Source organism: Mytilus galloprovincialis, chromosome 3 (assembly GCF_965363235.1).
Source record: "Mytilus galloprovincialis chromosome 3, xbMytGall1.hap1.1, whole genome shotgun sequence".
Taxonomy (NCBI): Eukaryota; Metazoa; Mollusca; class Bivalvia; order Mytilida; family Mytilidae; genus Mytilus; species Mytilus galloprovincialis.
The window spans coordinates 79745255-79769700 of NC_134840.1; the positions used below are offsets into that span (position 1 = coordinate 79745255).

The 24446-nt window shown below is 32.0% G+C and overlaps 1 protein-coding gene across 1 annotated transcript; it reads left to right on the plus strand.

Annotated features, from left to right (window-relative positions):
• Nucleotides 1-48: 48 nt before the first annotated feature.
• On the plus strand, nt 49-21130 carry LOC143069064 (thyrostimulin beta-5 subunit-like). The gene is made up of 3 exons (XM_076243498.1): nt 49-306; nt 17580-17808; nt 18939-21130. The coding sequence occupies exons 2-3, from the start codon at nt 17587-17589 to the stop codon at nt 19134-19136; spliced, it is 420 nt and encodes a 139-aa protein (XP_076099613.1). The 5' UTR covers nt 49-306; nt 17580-17586; the 3' UTR covers nt 19137-21130.
• The last annotated feature ends 3316 nt before the right edge of the window (nt 21131-24446 follow it).

Genomic DNA, 24446 nt, shown 5'->3' on the forward strand with positions numbered 1-24446 from the left:
ATCTATAACAGTCATTAAACATTGCTATAATAAGAGATGGGTTTGTTACATCGTTAGGTATTAGTACACCTATTGACATAATTTTCTATAATAGGGGGTACTAAATGTGACCGGAAGTATTTGAACTGTTACTGGGTGGTGATGGACTACAGTATTGATCCGTTGTCGCGTGTTTTACAAACATACGTGGGAATGTCACGGATTAATGCTAAACATGGATAAAATCGTTTATAATTGCTATCTCCTTTTACAGATAATTTGTGTGATTTATCCTACATCATTTAAAGACACTTGAAGAAAAATTGGGTGAGTTATATTATTTAAATTTACTTTATTTTTCGAAAATTACAAAGAAAAATTAATATTCATTTATTTCTGACTTCTACTTATTCAATACCAGCAATAATTTTATAATTGAGTTTACTTTATGGTATAATGTGAAGTTTCAGGCACACGCTAATTAGTAACTTTTTAAAAAATAAATTGCTTTAAATTATTCCTCTGCAATACATCCACTAAGTGGCCAGTGATAAGATATTGAGAATAACATTTAATACATTTGGTCTCTAAGTTTCAACTCCATAAAATATTTTTCAAAAGCATTCAACAAAATTTATGCGAATGCCAAGGTTACCACTCCCCGCTTGCTCAAAGTTAACCCTAATTTACACAGTTTTGGCTTCAGGAGCCCTGTAATTGTTACATATATAATTATATGGGCAGCTCATCAAATTTTGTCAAAAACAACTTATACAAGTGAGATGAGCAGCTATAAAAGCTTTTCAGGTTGCACTTTGTAAATACAGCTGTTTCTCAAAACACGCCTCTTTTGGGGAGAAATAGAATATTCATAGAAAATTAATTTTGTTTACATACTGGTTCCCAGTTATGCTCTCTGTGTTCCATATCGCAGAGACAGAACTGGGGAATGTTACCAGTAAATAAACACGTGCATATTGTTTACATTGAAATCTGTGGTAACCTTTCATTCGAGGTAGGGGTAGTTAAGAAAATTAGTGTAAGTTTCAACTCTGAGAAGTTCGGGGCATATAAACGTTGAAAATATGCCGCACAGCCCTATATTTTGACCTTTGAAAAAAATTGTGGTGCAAATGAACTTTCAATTCTAGGATAAGATTTTTTTCAAAACTTCATAGTAAAAGTGGTACAGTTTTAGCCGTAAAAGGAGTTCCTATGGGAAATTGCATTGTCAATATTTACAGAAATGTAACCTTCAACCCACCATTTTCTTCGCATAATGCCTGTACCAAGTAAGGTTTATGACCCTTGTTTCCATCAGTTCCGTTGGTTGACATAGGCCAACTTTTTTGTCAGGTGTTATGGAATTTCCCTATTTGTTCTTGTTTGAGTACTTATGATCAGCAACGTCCAGTTTTTTATTTGTTTACCAAACTTAAAAGCGTACAAAACGAAAGTTATTCATTTCAGGTCACGTGTTGTTCGCACGAAAACCATATCATGCGTTTTTCTCTCTCGTTTAATTTAAATCAAGACAAGTCTTGACAACAGGCCTTCCTAGTCCCAACTTAATATTGGCGTTTGTTTTATTTCGGGGCACAAAACACGCCAGTTGTATAAAACACAAATTCCTGAAGCTACCTCATTCAAAACGCGTAAATCGACAAAAAGTCGAATAACGAAAAACAAAAACAAAAGAAATTTTAAGACTAAACACGAACCCTACCAACAATATGTGATGCACTCGGATGATCCGGTATGGTAAGTCGTTCCTGCACAAGATGTGTAAGACAGATTTATTTGTTTTGGCGTTGTCAAAAATATTTTATCACTCAATGAACGCCAATTATATAAAGGAGATGCAGTGGTATCGCCAATGAGACCACTATCCATCAGAGAACAAACAACATACATTTTAGCATTGTCAGTTCGTTTTAGACTTGATTTGACAAACCATTTGGTATCTTTCTCATTTACTTAGTTTGACTACCTTGTATAGGTCATCGTAAGTGACTATCTTGTATAGGTCATCGTAAGTGACTATCTTGTATAGGTCATCGTAAGAACTAGAACATTGGAAAAAAGCCCATGTTATAAAATCCTCTTAAATAACAAATCAAACAAAAATGCCAACAAACGAAAAACAACATAGTATACTGCAACAACTGCAGCCCCTGAAATACAGGTTCATGACTTGGGACAGGCACATTCAGAATCTGACAGGGTTGAACATGTTTGCAGACACCCGTTTCTTCCCATAATCTTGTATAATGGTGCAACAGCACAACATGAGAACAAATTATGAAATTCAGTTGAAAATGACTTGACTAATCAACATAATACCACGCATACACATTCACAACTAACAATAAGACATAATGTTAGTTGTGAATGTGTATGCGTGGTATTATGTTGATTGGTCTGACAGTAGTCTTATTTACTGAAAGCTATTTTAAAGTGTATATCAACTATCAAGACAAGTATGTATTGAAGACAAAATATCTAACTTTACACATCCAATGAATTCAGTGTAGAGATGTCAAAAAAAGTTTAGGAAAACATTACATTGAGCAAATCTATTATACAAGTATCGACAAGATGAAGAACCTTAAAAGTCGATAAAATTTAGCAAAAAAGTTCGGAACATGTTTTGTTTTTCTTTTAAAATAAATGTGTATGTGCGTGTGTTTATTTTGTTTGTTTGGTTAGTTGCTGTCTTATTTACGCATATCCGCCACATATTGTTTATAATATAAGAAATAAGTATATCTTTATACTACATTACATAGAGATTAATACACGGCCTTATCCATATCAGCCTGGGTATCATCCCGAGACCCCATATCAGCCCGAGACGGAGTCGGGGTGCTGATATGGGTTGAGGGATGATACCCAGGCTGATATGGAAAAGGCCATGTATTAATCGCTTTATCATATACTTCCGACAATAGTTTTATGTAAGGCAAATAAACAAATGCAATAACTAAAACAGTCAAAAAGTTTATAAAGAAGTTAAGGTTTATGACCCCTTCTGTAGCCATTTTTGTACGAATTTTTCAAACTTCAATTGTATCAAAACTACAGATATAACAAATAATAGAGATGGGTCATTTTGTACATACACCGAGGGGACGGAAACTTGATGCAAAGCATTATTATTTACTGTTTCCTTTTATTTAATAGAAAAAGAGTACTTAGTGGCAAATAAACCAAGATTTTTATAGAAAATCTACAGCCTTTAATAAAGAGTTTTTATACGACCGCAAAAATTTTAATTTTTTGGTCGTATATTGCTATCACGTTGGCGTCGTCGTCGTCGTCTTGCGTCGTCGTCGTCGTCCGAATACTTTTAGTTTTCGCACTCTAACTTTAGTAAAAGTGAATAGAAATCAATGGAATTTTAACACAAGGTTTATGACCACAAAAGGAAGGTTGGGATTGATTTTGGGAGTTTTGGTCCCAACATTTTAGGAATTACGGGCCAAAAAGGGCCCAAATAAGCATTTTCTTGGTTTTCGCACTATAACTTTAGTTTAAGTGAATAGAAATCTATGAAATTTTGACACAAGGTTTATGACCACAAAAGGACGGTTGGGATTGATTTTGGGAGTTTTGGTTCCAACAGTTTAGGAATTAAGGGCCAAAAAAGGGCCCAAATAAGCATTATTCTTGGTTTTCGCACAATAACTTTAGTATAAGTAAATAGAAATCAATGAAATTTAAACACAAGGTTTAGACTACAAAAGGAAGGTTGGGATTGATTTTTGGAGTTGAGGTCACAACAGTTTATGAATAAGGGGCCAAAAAGGGGCCCAAATAAGCATTATTTTTGGTTTTTGCACCATAACTTTAGTATAAGTAAATAGAAATCTATGAAATTTAAACACAAGGTTTATGACCATAAAAGGAAGGTTGGGTTTGATTTTGGGAGTTTTGGTCCCAACAGTTTAGGAATAAGGGGCCCAAAGGGTCCAAAATTGAACTTTGTGTGATTTCATCAAAAATTGAATAATTGGGGTTCTTTGATATGCCAAATCTAACTATGTATGTAGATTCTTAATTTTTGGTCCCGTTTTCAAATTGGTCTACATTAAGGTCCAAAGGGTCCAAAATTAAACTTAGTTTGATTTTAACAAAAATTGAATCCTTGGGGTTCTTTGATATGCTGAATTTAAAAATGTACTTAGATTTTTAATTATTGGCCTAGTTTTCAAGTTGGTCCAAATGGGGGTCCAAAATTAAACTTTGTTTGATTTCATCAAAAATTGAATAAATGGGTTCTTTGATATGCCAAATCTAACTGTGTATGTAGATTCTTAATTTTTGGTCCAGTTTTCAAATTGGTCTACATTAAGGTCCAAAGGGTCCAAAATTAAACTAAGTTTGATTTTAACAAAAATTAAATTATTGGGCTTATTTGATATGCTTTATCTAAACATGTACTATGATTTTTTATTATGGGCCCAGTTTTCAAGTTGGTCCAAATCAGGATTCCATATCAAGTATTGTGCAATAGCAAGAAATTTTCAATTACACAGTATTGCACAATAGCAGTAAATATCTAATTGCACAATATTGTGCAATAGCAATTAATTTTCAATTGGAGTTATCTTTTTTGTATAGAATAGTAGTTGATAATATATGTTGGAAATTTGCCAGACATGACTATGATGTCATGTTCTATTTTTATTTTCCAATAACTTTATGTAAATAACTTCATTGGAAATTTGCCAATATAAAATGTTGCTGATGAAGTTTTTTTTCCTTATCTTATCTAAAATATTTTTAGCTTAAAAGTTATGTCCATACTTGTTCTCATTTCAGATTTCATAAATAAAAAGAAAATTTCTTCAAACATTTTTTTGACAGGATTAATATTCAACAGCATAGTGAATTGCTCAAAGGCAAAAAATTTTTAAGTTCATTAGACCACATTCATTCTGTGTCAGAAACCTATGCTGTGTCAACTATTTAATTTTAGATTTAAATAAGTTTGAAGAAGAAATCTTTAATTGATTTGTAAAATCTTGATATTTGTTTTGTGTAAAAAACCCATATAATGTCAAAAACTTGATCACAATCCAAATTCAGAGCTGTATCACGCTTAACTGTTTTGTCCATACCTGCCCCAACTGTTCAGGGATCGACCTCTGCGGTCGTATAAAGCTGCGCCCTGCGGAGCACCTGGTTTTGTTATAAAATATGACACATAGATTACTCACTTGCTTTTCTATGATGTGCTAGTGTTTATTTTTTACAAAAAGTTCAAACCAACCTGTAAATTCCAAAATATCTCGTGATGAGTCACTAAAGTCGAACGCACCCTAAAAGGTGTACTTGATTTGGTGAGTAAGGCAGCAACCATTTCATTTTATGGGGGGGGAGGGGGGGCTATGGATTTTTTTGGATGTATCTATTTTTTTCGCGACAAGTCGAAAACATTTTTTTTCTTTCAATTTTAGCATTACATATAGTGGCAGCTGAGGGGGAAACAAACATTTTTTTTTCTCAGAATCAAAAGCAAATTATTTTTTTCTCCAAAAACTGGAAACAAACTTTTTCCAAAAAAAAAACCATAGAAAATGATATCATAGTCATGTCTGGCAAATTTCCAACATATATTATCAACTACTATTCTATACAAAAAAAGATAACTCCAATTGAAAATTAATTGCTATTGCACAATATTGTGCAATTAGATATTTACTGCTATTGTGCAATACTGTGCAATTGAAAATTTCTTGCTATTGCACAATACTTGATATGGAATCCTGATTTGGACCAACTTGAAAACTGGGCCCATAATAAAAAATCAAAGTACATGTTTAGATAAAGCATATCAAATAAGCCCAATAATTTAATTTTTGTTAAAATAAAACTTAGTTTAATTTTGGACCCTTTGGACCTTAATGTAGACCAATTTGAAAACTTGACCAAAAGTTAAGAATCTACATACACAGTTAGATTTGGCATATCAAAGAACCCATTTATTCAATTTTTGATGAAATCAAACAAAGTTTAATTTTGGACCCCCATTTGGACCAACTTGAAAACTAGGCCAATAATTAAAAATATAAGTACATTTTTAAATTCAGCATATCAAAGAACCCCAAGGATTCAATTTTTGTTAAAATCAAACTAAGTTTAATTTTGGACCCTTTGGACCTTAATGTAGACCAATTTGAAAACGGGACCAAAAATTAAGAATCTACATACATAGTTAGATTTGGCATATCAAAGAACCCCAATTATTCAATTTTTGATGAAATCACACAAAGTTCAATTTTGGACCCTTTGGACCCCTTATTCCTAAACTGTTGGGACCAAAACTCCCAAAATCAAACCCAACCTTCCTTTTATGGTCATAAACCTTGTGTTTAAATTTCATAGATTTCTATTTACTTATACTAAAGTTATGGTGCAAAAACCAAAAATAATGCTTATTTGGGCCCCTTTTTGGCCCCTAATTCATAAACTGTTGTGACCTCAACTCCAAAAATCAATCCCAACCTTCCTTTTGTAGTCTAAACCTTGTGTTTAAATTTCATTGATTTCTATTTACCTATACTAAAGTTATTGTGCGAAAACCAAGAATAATGCTTATTTGGGCCCTTTTTTGGCCCTTAATTCCTAAACTGTTGGAACCAAAACTCCCAAAACCAATCCCAACCGTCCTTTTGTGGTCATAAACCTTGTGTCAAAATTTCATAGATTTCTATTCACTTAAACTAAAGTTATAGTGCGAAAACCAAGAAAATGCTTATTTGGGCCCTTTTTGGCCCGTAATTCCTAACATGTTGGGACCAAAACTCCCAAAATCAATCCCAACCTTCCTTTTGTGGTCATAAACCTTGTGTTAAAATTTCATTGATTTCTATTCACTTTTACTAAAGTTAGAGTGCGAAAACTAAAAGTATTCGGACGACGACGACGACGACGCCAACGTGATAGCAATATACGACCAAAAAATTAAAATTTTTGCGGTCGTATAAAAACTCTTTATTAAAGGCTGTAGACTTTCTATAAAAAATCTTGGTTTATTTGCCACTAAGTACTCTTTTTCTATTAAATAAAAGGTAACAGTAAGTAATAATGCTACGCATCAAGTTTCCCCTCGGTATATGTACAAAATGACCCATCTCTATTATTAATTATATCTATAGTTTTGATACAATTGAAGTTTGAAAATTTCGTACAAAAATGGCTACAGAAGGGGTCATAAACCTTAAATTATGAATCAAATATACTATAATTGTCCAATAACAGCATCAATACCTCCATATATATGTATGGTAACATTTCCTATAGAGGCATTTTGAAACATTGAAACATATGCAACTATTCCAGTCATAATTACGTTCGATAACTCTGCAAGTTACTGTTTTAATTAGGATTATGTAAAATTTACTGATTACCCGATGAATGATTTAAAGAAAATTAAACAATATATTATAAAATATAATATAGAATAAACCTCGGTTATTTAATATCCATTCGAGGTCTTCTTTTATAAATATCAATTATTGTATATATGTATATATACACACATAGATTGAAAGGGGGGCCTAGATAAAATGTAAGTGTACTTGTATTGTTTAAATCTGTATTCTCATTGTTTGACCTCATGATGTAATTAATGAATCCAACGAATAAACTATAAATCAAAATCACTAAAGAAATTATGTTTTATTTGGCTGTAAATTTGTCATGGCATTATTGCAAGAAAGAAACACAATCAACTTGTCAATCAAAACTTGATGACGATTGAATTACTGAAGGATTATCCAGCAGTAACAAAGTTATATCAGGAGCCACTGGGTAGTCCATAGCAGCTTAAAGTAAATTCCGCCTGTCCATTCACAATACAAAAAAGCTCCAAACTCAGTCTGTTATATATGCCATGACGCTGGTTCTATAATCATTCTTCCAAAACTGAAACGATAAATGAAAAGCAGCAGAAAATATTCATAATGGGAAAAGGGAGGGCGGGTAAATTCTATAGCTTTGGTCAAGCTCCGTGTAAGGTTTGAATTCAAATGACCAAACCACACGAGGTAAATTGCACGGACTAACATTTCGCGGGCTAAACTAATTAGCATATTAAAGTGACCAGTATAAAATGAATCGAACACACCGTCAATTTAAATCAATAATAGGCATACCAAGTTATATAATTACAATAACTGAATTTAATTATTATTGAATTAAATTCTATTATTGTATATATATATATATATATACACACATAGATTGAAAGGGGGGCCTAGATAAAATGTAAGTGTACTTGTATTGTTTAAATCTGTATTCTCATTGTTTGACCTCATGATGTAATTAATGAATCCAACGAATAAACTATAAATCAAAATCACTAAAGAAATTATGTTTTATTTGGCTGTAAATTTGTCATGGCATTATTGCAAGAAAGAAACACAATCAACTTGTCAATCAAAACTTGATGACGATTGAATTACTGAAGGATTATCCAGCAGTAACAAAGTTATATCAGGAGCCACTGGGTAGTCCATAGCAGCTTAAAGTAAATTCCGCCAAAATTACAAGTTGAGTAACTAGTTGCACAACTTGTAATCCGCCATAAAATTTACCGCATGACAAATTTAACAGCAAGAATCAACATCAATCAACTTCAACATCATTATCAACTTCGATGTCATTATCAACTTCAACATCATAATCAATTTCAACATCAACAATATTAACAACATCATTATCAACTCAACATCATTATCAACTTCAACATTATTATCAACTTAAATATTACCAACTTCAACATTATTATCAACTTCAATATTATCAACTTCAATATTATCATCAACTTCAATATTATCAACTTCAATATTATTATCAACTTCAATATTATTATCAACTACAACATTATTATCAACTTCAATATTATCAACTTCAACATTATTATCAACTTCAACGTTATTATCAACTTCAACACAAACATCAAAAACTTCAACATCAACTTAAATTCAATACTTACAACTTCATTAAATTGATATTCATGTGGCAACATCAACATAAACCCCAGCTAAAATGCAATACTGTCAACATCTAAGCTATGTTATTCATTGTAAGGGAAAACCAAACAATGAGGAAATTTAAAGAAAATATATACATAACATTTTCAGAGCTCCTGGAATACACCCAACTATCTCTAATCCGAACGATGCACCTATAAGCTTAATATGACAGCTCCTATGACAATAAAAGAGCCAATTACCCAAATATTTTTCAGGTACCCTGTAATTAAGTGTTTCAACTATACAAGGTTTGTTCATACATAACCTTTTTTTAAAGTGTATGAAAATGTCCATCGTCTTTGTGTCTCAGCAATGTAGTCCGACATCAACCGGACAGGACAAATTGAAGTAGTTTATTCTTTTCCAGAATTGTCGTTACTGAATTACCCAGCTGATCTGTTTTCTGAGAAGGAACTTTTATAATAAGTGACCCTGAATAAGCATCAAATTATATCTTGGATCGTTTTACAATAAGATTTTCATAAAAACTTGAATTTGCAATTTCTCCAAAACTAAGAAACCCAAAATTCTAGCTGAAAATGAAGCTTTGAATAAACATGTTTCATATATTGAATAACAAACTAAATTAAGCGCATCTAAAAGTCTAGTTAATATACCAATAGTAATAGGCTTACGACAGACGTGTCGCTTATGTCACTGAGCATCTTTTGAACAATAAAAGAATGAGTGTTGTCCAATAAACCATTGATCTTATGATTAAACATAATGCCTGAAAGGTACGCATTCCCAGTGGAATAAGAATATTCATCCTTAAACATGTCAGCTACTATTAACTAAATGTGAAACGGGGCATGGCCATACGTCATACAGGTTTAGTTTATGTTTAAAGTTTTGAAATTAAATTAGTCCATTTGATACGTAAGCCAAGTATTTGAATAACTCTTACACTACCGATAAAGAGATTTAAAACAGAACTCGACAACCACTTGTCACCCAAAATATAAGAAATGCCATTATAATTTCTAAAATTATTTTCCAAACACGTAGATTAGAAATAGGTCGATAATAAAAAGGCCCCGTAATTCTACCATTTTTCAATTCACTCATGATTTTTCCAAGCTAAATTTGGATCTTGTAAAACAGACTTCAATGTTTTGCTTGTATGATGTGCTCGAAAACCATATTTAAAACCATTATATAATAAATTTGCCAATATTTTAACGGGGTAGTCAGTCAACATATTCCCTTAAACCGTAGTATTAACAGGGGAGCAACCAAAATACCAAATATCATACTGTGATTGCAAGCTGTAAACACAATTATAAAATTTGAAATGATTAAATTGCATCCGTGGAACATTTGCCTGCTGACAGGGAAATCTTTAATTATTTATCGAAAAACGAGTATTTGGGTTAAAATTTCCATGTGTATTCAAAAACCTGTTTGACTGCTCTAGCACTGGACTGATACCTTGGTGCAAAATTGTATGCATCAGGTGCCCTAGGGTAGTTTTGATACCTAGGAGCAGAATAGTCCGAAGTTACAGAACTTCGAGGATTATTCTTGTTATATGAATAATTTGTACAATACATCGAAGGATGGAACTGGCTACATCTTATACATGAATTCATGGCTGTATACACAATTCATACGAGTACAAACGGCCTTAAAATTATGATCGTAGCAAGAACTAATAACTGTGTGAGAAGTATAAGAAGATGTCTGTGGAACATGATGTATGCCTACTGCAATAAACGGAAGCCATAGCTGCCCATCAATGACGTCCCATGCACGCATATGATCACGAGCTTCTCTAAGTCGAAATTGCATGTCAAATTTATAAACGTTCTCAAAAGGTACACCCCCTTATAATCGTCATGTAGCTAATCAATTCATTTGCCAATTCCGGGAATCTTTGCAATAAAATTTTCATATAATTTAAAAACCCTTCAGTCCACTCACCTAAGTTAGATAATGATTTACTTTTGAATATTTGTTTCTGTCAATTAAAATGTCTCCATCTTCATCAAAACCGAGCACTTTTTTCGGTTGATCAATATTTGAAACAATTTTTTTTTTTTTTTAAAGTAATTGTGCCAAATCAACATATTCTAAATTCCATATTTGGTTTATAATTTTTTGTGGTACAAACACATCAACATCATTATTAGTAGGTATAACTAAAATCTCACCGTTTTGTACAGAATTACGAGCTGTGGGCTGCCCTGGGTGTACACATCCCTGATCAGGAACTTGTTCAGCGGGCTGCTGAGGAAGTTTGAGGTTCAAATGAGTTGTGGTTGTAGAATTGGCTGTAGTGGTACAAACGGCTGTTGTGGTAATAACTGCTGTTGTGGTTATAACTGATGTGGTGGCAATAACTGATGTGGTGGCATTAATGGCTGTTTTACTGCGGCATTAATGGCTGTTGTGTAGGTATTAATGGCTGTTGTGGTGGTATTAACGGCTGTTGTGGAATGGCTATATTTTGTCTTACAATTTCAGCTCTCTTTGGGCGAAGCCTTCTGTTTACCGGTAGCTGTATTTGATTTTGCCTACGTACAGCACGGTTTGGCAGCACCTTCTCCCCTTTTCCTCTCGGCATACTGGCTTAAACAAATAATTACAATGTTAGTCAATGCATTAGTAAAATAGTATATCATTTGTCAATGTTACATCCCTTAAACAATTGAATCAATATTGAAATACAAATATTTCAATTTTTACCATTGACTAATTAGTAATAAGATACAGTGGCAATAACCAAAGTAGAAAAAACCGCAAATGCTTGATTGTGGCTGTCTATGTCCAGTGGCAGATATTTCAAGTATATTCATAATGATAATATCATATTGATAACGAAAGTCATAAAAGAAAATAATTATTGTATCTACCGAATATCAATTGAAATGGCCTTCGTTAATGAGAAATATTCCTATCCTATAATCGACTATAATACATGAAAACTATGAAACAATTAAATCGAAAAGTATATATATTTAAATAGTCAACTAACATCCTTGATGGCTCGCAAAAGTTTACAAAAAGAAATGATTCATTAGGTACGGAAAGCGATGCAAAATGGTAATGTTTTACTACTCTGGAAAAACTGTTGCCTCTCTATAAAAATTAATAAAATATATATATATATATTTTTATTTTTTTATTTTAATCATTTGGGTTATAGCTTTTGTTTATTTTCTTCTTTTACATCTTGTGATTCAATTTCAATCCTCCATATTAAGTTTTTTGGTCAAAATAGAAGCTTAAAGCATGAAAATGTCAACCACTCTCATGAAATTCTATCGTCCAAAGTCACATAACATGACGATTTTTGTTTATTCCTTTTTTCAGAGCATCAGTTGGTATATTGAAAATGTAAAGTAAAACTTTATTAACATTTGAATGTAAAGAAACAAAATATGAAATATTACTCTTTATATACAAATGTATATGTTTGTGTGTATGTATAAAAGAGATGTAGTATGATTGCCAATGAGACAACTCTCCACAAGCGACCAAATGATACAGAAATTAACAACTATAGGTCACCGTATAGCCTTCAACAATGGGCAAAGCCCATACCGCAAAGTCAGCTATAAAAGGCCCCGAAATGACAAATGTAAAAGAATTCAAACGAGAAAACTAACGGCCTAATTTATGTACAAAAAATGAACAAAAAACAAATATTTAACACATCTACAAACGAAAACAACTGAATTACAGGCTCCTGACTTTGGACAGGCACATACGTACAAAATGTGGTGGGGTTAAACATGTTAGCAGGCCCCCCCCCCCCCCCCCCCCATCCTGACCTGTGACAGTACAACACATAAGAACAACTATAAAAATCAGTTGTACCATGAGAGACAAGAAAAGTTTTGAAATATGTCATCTGTTTTTGTATTGTCATGATAGTTTTAGAATGTTCCCTTTTCATTAACATTTAATGAAATATTCTTATTCTTATATAGCATGTATAGTGAATGCTTATAAATAAAGATAAACAACAAGCTTTTAACAATTATTCTACTGGACTAAAATACCTGTTGCACTGAAAAACAATGAAAATAATATAACATTATTCTCATTCCAGACATTTCAAACAAGTAATTATGTCAGATCACTGTATTAAAATACTTGTATGTATAAAAGTAAAGTAAATTCATATCTGTATATCAGTTGCAATATTTATATAGTGAAATCTGTAAACCAATCTCATTCAGGACTGAAGTTCAAAATGCATTGAATGTGAATAGCATTCGTTGCCATACCTAGATTCATAGATTGTTTTCTTTATGTCCAGTGGCACCTATTTCATGCATATTTAGACTAAAAAGAATTTATTTATACATTTATGTTGAAATTAATATGTGGCTTACTCACCGGTTACTTCGCGCTGCAAGATTTGGATTTGGATTAAGAATAAATAACATGGTAAATGCTCATTAGCGTATTAAGACAGTTAAACAATTAGATATAACAACTCGCACAATAAGTATAACCATCTACTCAATTTACAAATATAAATATAAAATAATATCCAAGAAAAGATTGACAATTTACGCAATGATAGAATTTAAATTCAGTTATAACACCAAAGAAAAAGTTCACGACTATTTAAAGCATTTAACAAAGTTAAAATTATTTAAGAAAGAAAAACCAGATTAACAGTTTAAATTGTTGAGCTATTATTTTTTATAAAATGTTGCTTAATTCTAAAACTAAAAAAGAATACTCATCTTTTCTTCTGTGTTTTAAATTCTATAGCTTTGGTCAAGCTCCGTGTAAGGTTTGAATTCAAATGACCAAACCACACGAGGTAAATTGCACGGACTAACATTTCGCGGGCTAAACTAATTAGCATATTAAAGTGACCAGTATAAAATGAATCGAACACACCGTCAATTTAAATCAATAATAGGCATACCAAGTTATATAATTACAATAACTGAATTTAATTATTATTGAATTAAATTCTAATAATATCGTAATGAATTTCATCGGACAACACTAAACTACATTGGTATTATTATTATGTATTATATATAGGTATTGTCAAAACTTACATGATCGTGATTAGGTGCCATGTTTGTTTTCGATCTTTGATCACGTACGTTGATGTTATAACTTAATTAGTATCTCCTTAATCTAGCTATGCCCTTGGCTATCATTATAGTGACTATAACATGTCATATTTAATTGCAATGTAAACAGTGAAATTAAATTGAATTATGTGCATGTACAAAATAAGTGTCGAACATCGTCCACGTTTGAAAATTATTTGGTCGCCATTTTTTTTTTCAAAATTTTATAAAATAAACAGCATGTAACATCTTTATCAAAAGGAACCAATGTTTGATTCTATGCTGATTTAAGGTAAGATAATGACTGAAAACACGAGCATCCAACGGTTATTTCATTTTCAATGTAACAATCTTACAAAATATATTTTTACCAAGTCGTCCCACGCTGTCAATGAAGTCGCCATCTTGAAAAATAATATCAGATTTTCTGAAAATGACTGATTTTCAAATCAATTTGGAAGGGACATAATAAAAAATTAAACTATTGCATATATGATATTTCAAATATTTATGAATATAGTAATAAGCACATATGCCCACAATTATTCTATCTGTTTTGTTTAAATCGCAATTTTAGGTTTAACACGACAGAAAATCCAATATTTATCGGATTTGGATGATTAACAGTGTGAACTTATCGAGGCAACAAGACAAATTTTCAAAAGAATTTGGAGGGGAGAAGACCAAAATTTAAACTTTTTCAAAAGGCGTAAATATATTTCTTAATATATGAGGAATTAGTTACTATATATTCCCACACTTTTTGTATCATGAACTTAAAGTACTTCATTTTATCGATTCTTGAAAGCCCCTGTGCATTTCTATACATTTTACTTGGGCTTAATACGGGTGATGTGTGACGTCGTCAAAGTCACGTGATGACTGCTATAGTTGGATATAATTTGGAGGAGTTCTATGATCATTATTACTCCATGTTTGTTGTACTTTAAAATGATTCATAATTGTCAATGGCATTTGTTAGCAAGTACTAAACTATTCCCACAAAAGTTCCCGTTAATTTTGACGTCGTCATAAAAAATATCTGACGTCACAATGGAAAAGTAAACAACCGATACCAGATAACCGGAAGTAACTTGCACGAGAGGCACTATTATGGGTTTTGTGCACGAGATGCTCCTGATATGGGTTATCAGCCCGGGTGGGAAATTATGGCTTGTGAACTTCCGCTCATTACACATATACAAAAGCTATCATATCAATGCTAAGTATATGATAAATATTAATAATGACCAATCTTTAGATAATCAAAAAACGCCAAGTCGACGATTATGGATATTAACACTATCGTTTCAAGTGACTAGTAGGATGTTCAAAGAAGCATTTATTGTTTTCTTATTAGTGTCCAGATATTCTAATCTTTCTTTATTATCAGATTAATCCTTCGACATTAGTATCACTACTTTGCGGAGATACAATGACTCGTATATAACTTGTATATGAGGGTCTGGATGAGATATACATTGTATAATGAAGACATGGTTTTCCTGTGGGAATGGCTTTACACTAGTCATTTTGGGGGCCCTTTATAGCTCGCTGTTCGGTGCGGAAAGTCGTACTGTGACCTATAACTGTTTACATTTGCATATTGTGACTTGGATGGAGATGATCTTATTTCTAATTATGAAACAATACTACAGAAAAATGGACAAAAGAGCAGGGAAAATTAGACAAACACATCAAAACTAAAGAATAACAAGGTGAAAAATATAAAGAATAGAGATAAAGAGACAATCATCTTCCTATATCTATATATAACAATGACCTACGAAATTAAAGAATAAGGAAATAAAGATCACCCCATCTAGACCCTATTACTTGTGTTACATGTAAGTGATATTAATCGTTTGATGTGATGACTAATTGTGATACTGAAGTTATCTGGTTTTTGATAGGATTAGTGTTAAACTCGTCCTTGGGACCCACATACTCTTTTTCTTTATGAGATTTAAAATAAATTCTTCCTATGGGTCTATATACTTGATTGCTTAGTTAATTGGCATTTTTAGATAAACCATTAAAGCCTACATGTTGAGAAAAATTTTAAGTGATCTGTTATTTAAATATCATTTCAAATACTATTTTCTCGATTATGTGTTTCCTTTATTGCTATCAAAATTTCAGGTGTAACAATTGAAGACATACATGATTAGAATTAGTCATCATTTATCTTTGTGTGTTGATGAGTTAATAAACCGAAGCTGATAAATATTTCACTCCTTAGTAAATATTTACCATGGATACTGCTAAATGCTCTCTTTTCATGACACAATTGAAAAGAACCGTTTTTAATCTATAAAGTAACTTATGTACCCCTTTTGTTGTTTCAATGCTCAACATATGGAATTATCCACAGCCTTTCCCTTTGCACATCTATATATGATGTCGCCACTTAACTTTTTTGGATTCGAGAGTCACTGATGAGTCTTTTGTAGACGAAACGCGCGTCGGCGTATATACTAAATTTAGTCCTGGTATCTATGATGAGTTATTTAATAGATTACTCCTTGCAGTGCTAGCAATAATTTCCGTACAAATATTTTTTAAATAAAGATATAAGTCAAAACAAGTACACATTTAGACCTATTGAATAACACCTTATACGATACAATCGATTTCAGGAACTCAACACAACATTTTAAAATGCTAAAGGTTGAATAATTAAAACTTTTTTTATTTAAAAAAAAAACGACAGCCTAGACCCGTTGGTGGCCTTTGATTGTGTTCAGCTCTTTTGTTGGCTTGTTGTCGTTTTGACATATTCCCCATTTTCATTCTCAAATATATTCAAATGTTAAAACGAACATTTATATAATAAAGTCTGGGTTTTTTTTTCTGTTAAAATATTAGCTTGTATCGACACATATTCTACATTTTCTATTAATTGCTATTTATAATTGATATGAACGACGTTTTCTTTTGGTACATGTTCATGTTCATGACGCGTTTGTTTTATCAGTATTTTTGCTGTTTTTATATTTTTGTACTTTAAATTTAAATATTCAGCAATTATAAACACCTACAGAAGGGGTCAATAACCTTTAAAAAGTCTCTGTGTTGTTACGATTACTTGTATACATCTACATATTTACTATTAGAAGTCGTACAACAACTCCTTAGATCTTCCTGAAAGCTTGCAAAATAGAATTTACTACTTAACAGCGTTCGGCCATGTGTTGATTGCACTTAACTGTGTCTTAACTATGTAAGACTGAGTCTGAATTATACTTAACCGGATTTAGGCCAATCGTCTTTAAAACATTCCAGCTTTGAACAATTTGAACTCCAAATCAATACTTCCTTAAAATGTATTATGCAATATTGCCTTTTGATATGGAAAACTGAAACTTAAATATATAGTGAAAACATTGTATAGTACTTTTGCATTTCGTAAAAGAATTTTATAAACTGTCGGTATATCGACTTTCTTGCTTTTTGTCTTTAACAGAATAACCAATCCTAGGTAAAATGTCCTTTTATTTTGTTTCAGGCTGTGTATGGCTGTTAACCATTGGATCTTTTTGGTATTTGTTGTATCTTCATATCTTCAACGGTCATCCGTATCCGGATCCTTTGATTTTGATTCGATGTTGGCTTGTTTCCGAAGAGAGTACAATTTCAGAGCTACCAAACCATTTATAACTCGTCATGGACTTGTTTTGCCATGTTCTGATATTATAACAGTTTACTCCTGCTATGGCAGGTGCGACTCTAGTGAGGTAAGTTGAAGCATATATTTGTTTTGCGTCACACTAAATTTTTCAGGACCGACAATCCAGCAAGTATTAGACAAAAGTCCACTATAACACTATAATAAAAATGTATCATAGTTCTATTGCAATTATTTTACTGGCAAAACCATTCGTTAAAAACACGAAAATTACACAACAATATACGTGTAGCAGGTTTATTTTGAACCAAATAATAATACAAGATTTTGATTCGCGCGCGCCTCTTAATATTAGATTTATGTGGACAAAACGTGCGTCTGGCATACCAAATTATCTGCCTTGTATCTCTGATGAGTTCAATTTCAAATAACTCATTAAATATCCTTATTCCTTGGTTATGAAAATGTTCTCTTAAATATGTTTTGTGTTTTGTATTGCTATTTAACTATCAAAATGGTAATTAAAACAAAGAAAAAAGAAGCACTTTTGTCCCATATTTACCAATATGTTTTTGTGTAAATTGAGTTGGTGTTAACGAAAGTTTTAAAATAAATCTTTAAGCTTGATCTAATAAAAATAAGGAAATGTCTTTAGAAATATAAACCGTAGACATTGTACGAGCTTCATGTCTGATCTATGAGATTTTTTACGACTAATATAAAACAAATGTCTTTAGATGGTGAAAGTGCAATTTTGATAGCTACGAACAGTGCCATTAAGTAATATATTTGTTTTGACTTTACGACATTCTCACTCCCGTTTACGTTTCATTTTTTTTTTTAATTTGAGCATGTAACTGGAACAATTCAGGAGAAACTGGACCAACAATTCTCTTTATTCGAAGCACGCAAATTGTATTTACTAGTATACGAATAAAGCGTATTGTCTAGAGAATATCTTTCGCTATAGCATTTATTTTGCGGTCATATGGTTTTTATAATGAAAATTGTATTAATTTTTTTATATTTACCATTCATGTAGAACAAAGTTCGTAGAACTTTCTAACAGAGTGAACTGATTTGTTGACGATATACTTATCCTTGAATTAATCTTATTATTCGTGAAGACATTATGCATTAATTTGATTTTAAATGTAAATTGAACTAAGAAACGTCTTACATATAGTCTGATAAATCTTTCTAACATGTGACATTTTCCACTTCCGGTTATTTTTTCAGATTGCAGATTACAAGATTCCATATAAAATTAGCAACCACAAAGTATGTACTTATGGAGATGTACAGAAACGGACAGTAACATTAACCAATTGTCATCCCTTACATCCGGATCCGACCTACGAAGTATTCGACGCCACGTTCTGTTCCTGTAAAAGCTGTAGTTCTGACAGCACAAGCTGCGAAAATCTAAATGGATAGGATCAGGGATCAATAGACTGATTTTATGATGTTTATATCAGATTATGGCCAACCGAAGTATTATAAAGAATCAAATCCTGTTATTATTGACATTATATTTTCCCTATTCTATTCTTTGTATTATACATTAGTGAAATTTTGTTTAAGTATTATACTACAGGGACTTCTATTTATTGTTACACTCTGTGAACTACTGGAATCTGTTGTTATGTAGAAAAAAAACCTAATTTGTACTGTTGATATAATTTTTATATCGCAGGTTATGAAGTGTAGAACTTTGCATGAAAATCCAAAAGTGATCGTTACATTAGCCATACAAGGTCAAATAGACACTCATTGCAAAGGCGGATTTTATGGTTAAGTCTTTTATATTTGCCCCGAAATAAAGAAAAAGATAGATTTGTTTCGTCCTTTTGAAAAAAAAATCAATGTAGTTTACTTTTAATGACTTACCTGCAAAAAACTTAATTGTCATGTCAGTATGGCATGATAAGTAAGCCTCACATGATTAAAATATTTGACAGAATGTTCGTCTTTTGGCAAAGTTTATGAGGTAACACTATAAAATAAGCAATAGTCTCGTCTTTATTGACTCGCATCAAAAGTTTTTTTTCAGATATGTTGTTTTTATGTATTAATGCTGTACACATTTTATTTGCAGCTATGCTTTTCTGAAATATCATTACTTATATCGGACAGATAATCAAACATTTAAATTGCAATGGATTTATTTTGGGCATTCTTTTTATAGTATAACAAAAGGGTCTTTTACTACTACTTTGCAAAGTTCAAGGATGATAGTGGTCATCAACCTTGACATTTAAGCTTGTATAGCGTAATGGCACAGCGTTTATAGCTCTCAAATGGAAAGGAGATAATTGTCTTGTGGGAGAGAAACGAAGCTATGGTTATTAAGTCGCTATATACTGTTTTACGTTTTATGTACGAAATCTTACGATGTTAAATACACCCCAACACTAAATTAAGTAATCAGAATTTAAATTAGCTTTAATATATCTCTCTTTATACGAAACCATAACAAAATGACCTTTATAATACTAACGAGTCTGTTTACACACAAGACTTACACTACAAGTATTGAAAAGTAGCAAACAAATTGCATAATACTACCCTGACCCAATTTTAAGTTGTTTTTTTTTTTAAACGAAATATAAACTATAAACCTTTCTTTTAAATGTATGAATTTGTCTTATTTTTACTGATTAAAAGTGGAATAATCAATGTTAATGTTTTCACGATTAACCTGCGAACCATTTAGAGTAAAACTTAAAATTAAAAAGTACTTAGAAACAATGGCTTCATATCAAATGATTTTCCATTCGCTAAAATTGCCTTTTGTATCATCGATAAGTTTAAAAGGGTCTACATTTCACCCTGCTTTCGATATTTTTGTTATTCTTTTTTTAATAAGACTAGTCTTGTTTTACCAATAAAAATCGTTCTGAAAAGGCATTGGAATTGTACGATAAGGATGTATAAATAGATAGAGATGTAAAACTCATGGTACCAGATTTGAATAAGTGACTGTCACCTTAAATTTTTGATACTTGTTTCGTTCATTGTCTGTCGCTGTGCATCGTGGGTGTTTTCAATAAACACTTTTGGACAATATAAGTAAATTATACATATATCACTTCGTATTAAGCTATATTGTCAGTAATATTTAGCCTCAATAGGTCACGCGTTGTCTTTGATAATTATATGTGATGATGGTATATAAGTAGGTTTGCAGGAGAATGTCAAATATGAAGAAGTTTACATATCAGCTTTTACATCCTCTAGTTCTAAAACATGTAAAATAGGATAAAGAGAGTGTAGCGCATACCTACCTTTAATGATGTTATAATTTTATTTATAATTTTTGTTTGTCAAAGAATGTTTGTGACGTCAATGGTCCGGAGCCGAATCTCATGTGAATAGTCCAATGCTATATTTGATGTTTGTTCATCTAATAAAGAAACTATTTTCTGATACATTGCTTTTTTTATTTAGCCTCGACATTTGATGCTAGTATACTTAGAATCGTATTTGTATATAACATACGAGAATGTTTGGCTGGGTGGAATCTAAAGATAAACAGTCATTTGCGTTAGATTTGGACATCAATTTAAATGTCACGCTTTTTTTGCTGTAAATATTAAATGATGTTTTTTTTTTTTTTTCATAATGCCAGTGGCGAGTATTTAATTAACAGATAACTTAATAGGACGGTTTTGATGAGAGCATTTATTCGTATAAAAGCCGGAAAAATATCGCCTCCGACTGAAAAAAGTGGTAAAACAAGTTGGATAGAAACGGGAAATGGCGTTCGATTATTGTATTATACACCATCATATTTGTGATGTCGGGGATTTCTATAGTTTGCTATGCGGTCTGTTTTTTTGCTTATTGTTGATAGTTGTAAGATAACTCATTTTAATGTCTGGTGGAAACTTGACCCTTTAGCAATCATACAAAAATCTACGTATAAAGTTAATTGAAAATGTGATCTGGTCTTGAGTTTGCCTGTCATATGTGCCATGAGGCATTGGAAGCGATCAATCAGTGAATCCCATCAGATAAGCAGTCAAAGCCAGGTTACGGGAAGGTTTATCGCACATCAATATGATTGACTCCCGCCACAAAAACAAAATGGCAGACGACGTCATACACCAACAAAACATGGTTTCAATTATTGAAAAAGAAGGATGCAATTTCATCTGCATCATTATAAACTCATAACAGAGCATAATTCACCATTGTGTCTCCTACAGTAGGATTTTAAACCGCTGTCAATGACACATTTTTAAAACATTCAGTAAGCCCCAATCAAAGTTTACTGGCTTGAGAGGAGAAATATTGTTCCGCACTCGATGGATAGTTATCTCTAAATATGTCAACAATTCAGAACAACTTCCGTTGTATTGCTTTTTCTTACAGTACAGTATTTCCGTGTTCACAAACAGACGTTATCACGTACTCTATTGTTGTACTCGCTCTTATTATATTTTAACGTTCCCTACTTTTAGCCATAGTGTTGTATGTACTCCCGACTTTCTATCTTTTTTTTAACTGAGACCTTGATGTAAATTTACACTTTCAAATGATGCAAAGTTCATTAATCAAAAAAATAAATATCATCAGAAATTTTAATGAAATATTGCAAGATCATAATAATCATACTGTTGCGTCAATCAATAATTAAGAAATGACATGTTAATGTTCTGCACTAACAGTTACCTTCAATGAAATATTTTAAGCTGATAAAAAAACAATAGAATGCCATAAGCTCATTTGTACCTCTAAATTGCGAAGCTAAGCGACTTTCCTTGAGTTGGCTTAAAATATAGCAAACAATTAACTATTTCCGGTTTAAAAAACGAGGAAGTTGATTAAATCGTATTAGAAAATGTTCAATAAAGATTTGAGGAATAATTATTGGAGAATTGTGTATTAATCACTATTGCAATTTTCCAAATCTGCCATTCGCATTTATCCTTAATTATATTAATTAGTAAATTTGAATTGCCTTTAATTTCTCTTGAAATGATGAAGATTTAATTAAAACATATCTCGTCAGTAGATTGATTACGCTGTTCATAGTTATTTGAGGACATGTAGAGTCATGCAAAGTCTATTTCGGGGTATTCCGAAACTACACTTGCAAACATGCCAATTTTGCTACACATTTGATTACTTTCTTTTAGCACGCTCAGCTTAATGTGATTTTCATTTCGAATAAACATACAGGTAGTACTTCATTTGCCATAGCGGCTTAACCCGGGTTAGCCCGGAAGGTACTTCCGTTATAGACACAGTCGCTAATTTGGTGTAAAATCACCAGCCGGCGCACATAGGCATACGCCGCCTTTGCCGGTCTGGACTCAACGGCAAGCAATCAGCTGGTCATAAAAATATGACGGGGAGTGCAATTTTAGGTAAAAGTCAGAATTTTGAAAGGTGAAGATTGAAACATTTTTCAATCAGATGATAATATGTGATACTGCAATAGTCCACTATGACGATAATAAATTGCCATGCAATATATTTTATTTTCAAATTTATAAAATTATCGCGGATAAACGTTTTATGATGAATAAAACTTAGTCCTCGGATAAACAAATTGCACAACAAAAATATATATTAATTATTAAATGGTTATTTTTTTATATTTCAAAGCGTAGGAACCAAAAAGTGTAAATTTGAACTTCTGTCGCCATCGTTAAATCAGTCGATTCCACTCGTTTTACTTTTTAGCCATATGTAACCCGGTCACGTGATAGGGATAACCGGGTAAAGCCCGAACTAGAACAAATGAAGCAGCCCAGGCGCGGATCCAGAGCTTGAAGCGGGGGAGGGGGGGGGGGTTGTGAGAATTGTTTTTGAACACTAGAGAAGTTTTCTTGTTATACCAAACCATGTTTTTCAATAAATGGCACTTTTTGATCATTCGGCATATGACTACTCGAAATAATCTTTTTTAATTATTTAATTTCAGATCGTATCTACCCGTTTTGCAATTGCTGTATCCCCCCTTGTATCTATTCCACTAGCCGCGTCTTATCATGTGTGTTGGTAAAGTTTTGTCTTAATAAGGCTGTTTGGTGGTATTTTTTTGGTTTTTTTGTGTGAGATTAACATTCACCATCAGCTTTACCCAATTCTGAACGTGTTTTTTAACAAACTCTCCGGGGTTGTCAGTAGCGAACAAAACGCAAAATTTGCAATAAATTTCGTCCTGTGAAGTTGAATAGACAATGCATGGGAAATAGTGCAGCCACGCATATTAGAAGCATCTTTTTAACCCGTAAATTTCACATTTATGAAAAGGAAAAGAACTAGGTGGATTCCAGTTTTCATGTAGAATGATATACACTTGAGCACTAGGTACAGATGTGGAAATAAAATTTGCAATATCCTTAGATTCAGCAAGTGTCATTTTCTAAAAAAAAATCTTATATATGATAAGGTGAAAGTATTTTTCTTCAAATCAAGCTAACAAAAAACGTCGGTATTTACTTTACCATACAAAATATACCAAACATACTCAATGTTGACTGACCAGTATACATATACAAATTGGACTATATTTCAAACTATGTAAATCTAAATAATAACTCAACAAATATATATTGCATTTGCTGTACGGACGAACAAGCCGGCATTTCATATGATATAATCTGACATTATGTGACGATACATATTTATACAATACATCAATCGAAAATGATAATTTAGACTAACATATATGTCTATTTCATAAACAATATAAAAGATTCTATTCCTTGAATATTCATCTCCGTAATAAGT

Excerpts from the sequence above, each read along its gene's own strand:
- LOC143069064 (XM_076243498.1), top strand. The coding sequence starts at position 17,587 with ATGGCTGTTAACCATTGGATCTTTTTGGTATTTGTTGTATCTTCATAT. Across the intron at positions 17,809-18,938 it reads GCAGGTGCGACTCTAGTGAG|ATTGCAGATTACAAGATTCC; the intron begins GTAAGTTGAAGC and ends TTATTTTTTCAG.